General features: G+C 29.5%; 1 protein-coding gene across 1 annotated transcript; it reads right to left on the bottom strand.

Annotated features, from left to right (window-relative positions):
• Positions 1-3,807: 3,807 nt before the first annotated feature.
• On the bottom strand, positions 3,808-5,295 carry LOC124938311 (thioredoxin-like fold domain-containing protein MRL7, chloroplastic). The gene is given in 5 exon segments (XM_047478730.1): positions 3,808-3,994; positions 4,076-4,187; positions 4,279-4,363; positions 4,439-4,481; positions 4,484-5,295. Coding segments are annotated over 5 exon segments (1,020 nt in total). The 5' UTR covers positions 5,178-5,295; the 3' UTR covers positions 3,808-3,908.
• Positions 5,296-7,850: the final 2,555 nt, after the last annotated feature.

The raw sequence follows: 7,850 nt of genomic DNA, 5'->3' as shown, positions 1-7,850 counted from the left end.
ATTTGTCTCTCCAATTTCAATTCCAATATCAATTTTAAAGTTATCAAACACACCCTTAGAGAACATTGTGGTTATCAATTTTTGACATATATAAACCATGTGATTTTAATGATTAATTATCTCATATCGTTTTTGTTATAGATCTACAATGTGAGTTTAGCAAGTTTATTTATTTTGTAAATACATTAAAAATGTGTTTTTCCCTTATCTCATCCTTTGTAATTTGATTTGTTTTCTTTCTGAACCAATTCTTATTCTTTCGATCGACTCTTTGTTCTTAGTTGGGAAGAGCGCCCCTCATCTTGATCTAAAATGTAAGTTTATGGATTAATTGTCTCTTAATATATTATTTAATTGTTGTGAAAAAATTATTTTAAAAAAATAGGTATAAATAATTTTCTCTTTCGTATTTTGAATTTGATGTTAAGTATGTGTTTCTATAAACTAGTTTAATTCCATCTAGAATTTAGGATTTAGAGAGTGCAAAAATTCAAATAAAGAACACGGTTAAATAATTATAAATAGGACTCTCAAATACACCATATTATTCTTGATAATGATTTTTAACTTTATTGGATCGATATTTTTATTTTTTAATTAATTCTTAATTCTTAAGTGATTTTGTAAAACACATATATATTTTTTTTAAATGATTAAAATTTTAATAACATATATTATTTAATCAAATAATTTTTAATCGTTAATTGTGTGTATATTACTTTTAAACTAATTTTATTATTGTTCATTAAGTCTTTCATGTATTTTATTATTGTTTTTTTCAATCTATTTAATTGAATATTAAAAAAATATCAGAAAAAAAAATAATTTATATTTTTTTTTCGATATGTTAATATACATTATTTGTATATAAATTTTTTAGTCCTTTTATAAAAATAATATATAACTATAATTGGCTAGTAATTTTTAATTTTAAAAAATTAATTCAATTAAGTTGTATGTAATTGTGTGAATCTCTGATTCATTATATTTATTACTAAATTAATGAGTGAATATCTATTAATAAAAGATACATCCTTAAAAAAAAAAAAAAAAAACAAAAAAAAGTAAATGAGGAGATATTTATAAAATTCTGAAAATTTATATTACTGAGTGGATATCTATTAATAAAATATTCATCCTTTTTTTCTTAAAAATAAATGAGCAATACTTATAAAATTCTTAAATGTAAAGGAGTAAATAATTATATTAAATGTCAGTTGTGACTAGTTAAATAAAATTATTTGATTAACAAAAACATTTTATTAAATTGATTCCAAAACTTTTAAGATAGTGTTTGTTTAATGTATAACAAATATTTAAGGTGTTATTTATCTAAAAATCTACAATTATAATAAAATTCAAATATAAGAATTAGTCTTTTCAGATTAAAGTAAGAAGTGAACTATGTAATCATTTAGTATAAGATATAAATAATATAAGAGTTCATATTTAAATGGTTAATTCTATAAATTATAAATGACATAATTATTATCTCTAATAATTCTTAAAATAAATAAATTTAATAAAATTTAATACAATAGTAACTATGTAATTATTTTTATGAGATATATAATCAGAAAGAGCAATGAAGACTTAATTAATAACAAATTTATTTATTGGTTTCTTAGAAAGAAATGTCTTAATAATTTTAGTGTCATACAAAAATGTGTATTTAGTTCATATTTTTATTGAGTAGAAATATTAGAATTAATCAAAATAAGTTTCATTTAATCTATTTCTTATTTTTTAATTGGGAATCGAAGAAATTAAATCCACATACAACAACTAAAATCATAATTATAAAATGGAGAAAGAAATAGAGAAATTTAAGTAAGAATAATAATACTTTCATTTCTTAAAATAAAAAGACTTATACATTGATATTTGAAATACAACTTCAAACTATAAAAATATAAATTATAGCTAAAGATCTATGTCCCTTTGTCCTTTGGTGCCACCGATCTCAAAGTTTATTCTTCGAGAATTGAGAAATTCAATTATAGATAAGTTGTCCAAGGGCTACTTAGAGTCAACTCCAAAGAAGGAGTTAACAAATAGGTCGGAGTTAGCTTAAGTTCAAGAGGGTCAAATATCAAGAACTCTAGAATAGGAGGTGGCAGAAGAACTTCGAGTTGTTGTATGAGATTGATGCATAAGAGAGTACATTCAATCTCATATTTGACACCAGAATTCTTAATAAGAATTTCAGTTTTAACACCCATATCACTTGTCATCCCAAATATAATTTAGAAAAAGACTTCTGGGTAAAAAAAATCTCAAAATTTATGGGTTTATATATAATCCAATATTTCAATAAAATGATACGTTTTATAATAAAATATTAAAAAATAAAAATAAAAAAACAGTTAAAAAGTATAAGAGGTATTAATTTTTTAGGTTGGATAAATCGTCTAAAATCTAATACACTGTAGAGGAACAAAGTGTTCACTTTAAACCATAAATTAAGTTTTATTTTATATTGAATCTGAAAATTGTACACAACCATTTTAATGTAGAAATATCAAATCACTACTGTATTAGTTTTTACATATAAATTATAATGATGTGACAATATTGTCAATTTTATTTTAATATTCTAAAATTGAATTAATTATTTAAAATAGCAGAAAATTAATAAAACTATATTACATTTCTCTATTTAAATATTAAATTCATAAAATAAATAAATAAAATTAGATTCCAAACTAACTCGTATTTCTATTTTGAAACTAAACAAGGGCACAAGAATTTTGTGCCCAATTTAAAACAAAAGAACCATAAACTTCATCTCCATCTTCTAACAAGATTAACGATGCTGCTATCGCAAGGGGAAGAAGCATCTTGCTAAATATATACAAGTTATTTCTATTGTTTTATGATTCTTAGAATGAACTTAATCATATAATGACTTAGTTTGTCTTGGTTTTTGATTCTTAGAATGAACTTAATCATATAATGACTTAGTTTGTCTTGGTTTTTGAAGCCCATGAGACTTTTAGAAGAGATGGAGAATGTTGAAAGCGAGAATTCACAATCTTATGGGCAAAGGAAGAACAATAAAAGGGACTGTCTATATTTTTTTTGAAGATCAAATTTCTTTGGACATACTGGATCCGTGTAGAGATTAAGATTTAATTTTTTCATATCACATATTTTTTAATATACCATTATGTTTCTTAGCACAAAAGGAAATAAAGTTATTAGATTTAAAATCATTTCTTTTTTCAAATTTATATTCATATTTTGTTTAAAGAATTATTAAAATGATTTTTAATTTGAAGGCACTTTTATATTTTATAAAGATATTAGTAACAAGAATAATTATTTTACTTTCTCATTAATTACGAATTCTTTTCAAGAGGGTTAGAATCTATTTATTTTTTTAATTTTAATTTTTTCAAATTTATCCTACTTTTTAACATTTAGATTTTTGTTTACAAATATCTTATTATTTGTAAATGAATTTTTCATATTAAGATGTTATTTGAATTAAAGAGAACAAATTCCTTATAAAAAAATGATATGAGACATAAATTTAACATATTAATTTACCTCTCATATACATTTTCAAAGGCATAATTAATTCAAAAAAAAAAACTATCTTTAAAACACTAAAACCCATCATGCTACTGTAGATAAATTCACAGAATTTTAAAACCAATATTGGGTAACTATGTCATATATTTAATCCAATCAAAATATGTTTGCAAAAGAGATAACTATTCAAAATATGTTTGTTATAATTTGAGTAACTATCTTTTCAACATGAAACATGAGACAATTTAATTCAAAGTGGAGGAGAAGTCTTATAAAGATTGTATATTGATTCATATAAAAACAAAAGATAGATTTGCCATTTCAAATAGTTTGCTTAAAGTCATGAACAATTAAGTTCAAGGTAAAAAGCTTCACATTTCTTTCATACATGAAGGTTTTTTGGCTTTGTAGTAAAAGTGTGCTATCATTTGGACCAACTCATCTCCAGATCGAATCTCTGTGCACAAAACCAAAAGATTAGATTACCTAATAAAAGAGAAACAAGGTTGACTCAATGCTTGATAGTTGGAGTATTTACCCTTTTCCCTATATAAGATTCTATTTCCTCGTAAAAACAAAATCTGCGGGGACTCCCTGACTTGCAACGCGTAAGCTAAATCCTTCTCGATGTTCATATCTATCTTAACCGTCTGACATGATGAGGAGCAAATAAAATTTATTAAGCTGACAATTATTAGCAGCCTCCTAAAAAAAATACTAAACAAGATGTTAAAAAGTTACCCGAGGAGGTAAATGGTCTTTGGCACTCCTAAAGACTTTTGCTGCCCTCTCTAGTTCTTTTAAAGCCTTCCAGTTATCGCTTGCTCTGGTATAGAAGTCAAGAAAGGTAATTTAATTTTAACAGGTAAAAATTACAGTAGGAATAAGCAGGCAACATTACCTGTTGTATCTTTCAAACACGAGAACAATTAGTGGGCTAGGTTGACCCAATTATCGTCCATTTCACCTTCCCAATCAATCTCACTGCCATCTTCCCCAATAACATTTTTAATCGGGTGTTTCTCAAAGTACTCAGATGCTCTAATTCCCCATCCCACATCAGCATCTAAAGGCCAGTTTGAGCTTTCCTCCTCAACAACCATTTTCTTACCTTTCTCATCACTACTCTGCTCTTCGTCATCCTCACTGTCAACATCATCCGAGTCTATCTCTTCGCTCACTTTTTCCTTCAACACATTTTCCTTGTTCTCCATAATTTCTGAATTATTTTGCCTGATTGAAGAAAATGTTCTCTCAAGGGAATCACGCACAAAATCTTCAACTGCTGTAACTTCACTCCTCCTGCCACGTTTTATCTTCTTTGGTTTTGTTGTTGGGAATTCTCTTCCAGAATCTTCATCTTCTGGTTGAAGTATTACGTCGTTTTGGGATTTGTTTTTTTCTCTTTTAGGCTCAGAATTGATATTGGAACCAGAGACTGGGTCAGATTGAAAATTGGATTTTTTTGAAACAGCAAAGCAAGACAATTTCGTTGCAGAAAAATGGTGTCCCAATAGCGACAACGGAAATCGCATACAAGGAAGAGAGACATGGGTGGAAGTAGTGGCAATTGAGTTGCAAAGAGAAGATTGCGAGAGAAGGATTAAATCTGGGTTAGGATTGACTGTAGAAAGAAACATCTTTTCTATTACTAATAATCCAAGGTTTATTGCAGCAGCACCAACAAATTTCTCAAGAAAGAAATGTTCAAATCAAAGAATGTCCTGTAATTTAGAGGTTTTTCATTTGTCAGCTCCTGATTGAAAAAGACAAGATCAGTAAAGTACAATCTCAAACTAGTTTTACAAATCAAAAGGAAGCATAGGGCATGTACAAAATTGAAACAGTTAAAGGCACGAAATGTAAATAAGGAATCATATGCTACCAAAATACTGCAGAAAACATGTAATAGTTATCTTTTCGTTAATTTTATACATAACAGAAGCAAGAAGATAAGCTATATATACCAGTTAGGCGCTTGTTAGGAAGAATCTGGTGGTAGGTCTGGTGAAGAAGGCAAAATTTCGGCAGTGAGATGATGGTAAGACAGACGGGGCTGGCTAGTACTGGATTTCGTTTGATGTTGAGAGCAATGATCTTACTTCCTGGTGGTGGTCGCCGGTGCATACGGCGGCCAAAGAGGGATGTGCAAGGATAAATCGCTAGGTGTTTCTTATAATCTTCCTTCGCCAATATAAGGTTTCCTGCAAAAATGAGGGAATTAAGAACATTTGGGACTGAACTCTTTTAAAAATCATTTATCTACCAATATACTTTTTTTTAATAAATAGGTTAATCAATAGAGATATAAAATTTAGTGCAAGGAATAACATAATAACATGATTAAACTTGAAAAATTGAACGACAGGGTGACATATTATTTATTACATTAAATTTACATTTTATACTATAAATTTAAAATAAAAAATAAACAATTAATAGTTATGATAAAATTATGCTGGTATATAATATAATATATTTAATATTCATATAATTATATATACATAAATTTAAAATCCTTATAAAATATGATAAATAGATAAATATATTATTAATATTATATTTAATTATTTTTATTAAATAGGAACGGTAGAGATGAGTGGAGAGATGAATTTTGCTTTTTTATCTTCCGAAAAACTTTTCGTCGGCCTTTCGGCGACTTTTTCGACGTCGACATCAAAATATTTTCCGACAGAAATGTAGATCTCCCCTCCATCTTCATCCTTCCAAAAAATCAGTCAATTCTGACTTTTGCCCAAATCTGATTTTTAGCAATTTCTAATATTTTTGTAGCAGCTCACGGCTGGTCATCGCGGATCCTCGCAGTCGCCTTGGCATCATATCGTCGACCATTGCTGGTCCTCCCTGTAGTTGTTGTTGCCTGAGCATCGTCTGTTCTTCCTAGTGTTGTGTAGGTGCGCACAAGTTTTTACTTTGTGGTGCAGACCTACATCCGACATTCCTCCCTCTGCTGCAACTGGTCAAATTCAGGTTATGGCGTCTTAGTCTATTATTAGCGGTAGGTCGTATGTTGTGGTTGTGCAGACAACACAAGTCTGTTGCTGCTTAGGTTCCAGACTCTAGTTTTACCCAAGAGCAAGTGCAAGGGTGTTGTTTCTCATTTCCTAGCAGCAAGTCCGCTATCATGGTCTCTTAGAATCGTGGTTGTCTGATGTCTATATTTTTGCTTCTCTTATGGTTGGCACCCGTCAACCCAATGTCCCAATCCGGCCAAGGAGAAGCTCAAATACCCTCTCGGCTGAATTTGCAAAACCACTAAAGCTGGGAAGGAGAAACATGCTGAAAAACCAAAATTCAGTGTATGTAAGGCTTCTATCCATATCCTTGTTGAAACTTCTAGTGAGTCTGAATGCTTTGAGAGTAAAATGCAAAGTGTTGATCTAGTTGTTGATCTTGTTGATCGCTATAGGGCCTTAGGAAATGATAGTATTAATGTATTTGACTTAAATTCTATTATGATTGGGACTTTAGTTGCACAAAAATTTTTGGATCTTATTAGTATGGATCTTTGCTCTACCATTAGAGCCTAGGGTGTTGATACCTTGGGTAAAGATTCTGTTGGTCACAACCCCCGACTATCAGAGTCTAGTAATTTTGAGGATATAACTGATAAACAATCTTTAGAGCAGGGTACCGACGGGGTTGGTAACTCTATGGAAAACTCTGATTTATAGTGTACCGAACAGAACAATGATGGGCTTGATATAACTCTAGATAAGGATGACTCACAAAGTCCAGAGCAAGACATTAATAAGGTTCATGATAAGAGAAACTTAGAGGAGGAAATGGATGTTGGAATTGGCCTCATAGCTGAAGTGCTTTCTAACTTAATGAATCATGATTCATCAGCCAACACAAACCAAATTCTAACTGATGATAGACTGAATTCGGATCCCCTTCAAACTGTTACCCATGTCATAACACTTGGTGGTGCTAAACATGATCCTATTGGCACTCGGAGATCAAAAATTAACAATCTCAGTCATGATAAAGCTGACAGCAATGCATTAGAGCAAATGGTTGAGACGTGTACTAACGAGCCCAATAATTGGATCATGGATCGCAACAAAATTGCTAATCTTGCAGGCCTTAGAAACCAGATTAAAAAAAAATCTCATCGAAGTCCAAAAATAAGATCTCGTAATGAGTAAGGAGAGAGAGGCTCACAAATCACTATCCAATTTAATGTCCATTATCTTTAGGACTGGAACCTCCTCACTAAGAGAGAATATGACGAGATTGTCTCATGGTCCCTAAAGATCATGAAAATAATTGGGAAATGTGCAACTACC

Source organism: Impatiens glandulifera, chromosome 5, assembly GCF_907164915.1.
Source record: "Impatiens glandulifera chromosome 5, dImpGla2.1, whole genome shotgun sequence".
NCBI lineage: Eukaryota > Viridiplantae > Streptophyta > Magnoliopsida > Ericales > Balsaminaceae > Impatiens > Impatiens glandulifera.
The sequence above is the reverse complement of the archived record's forward strand: the minus strand, read 5'-3'. Positions and strand labels throughout refer to the sequence as shown.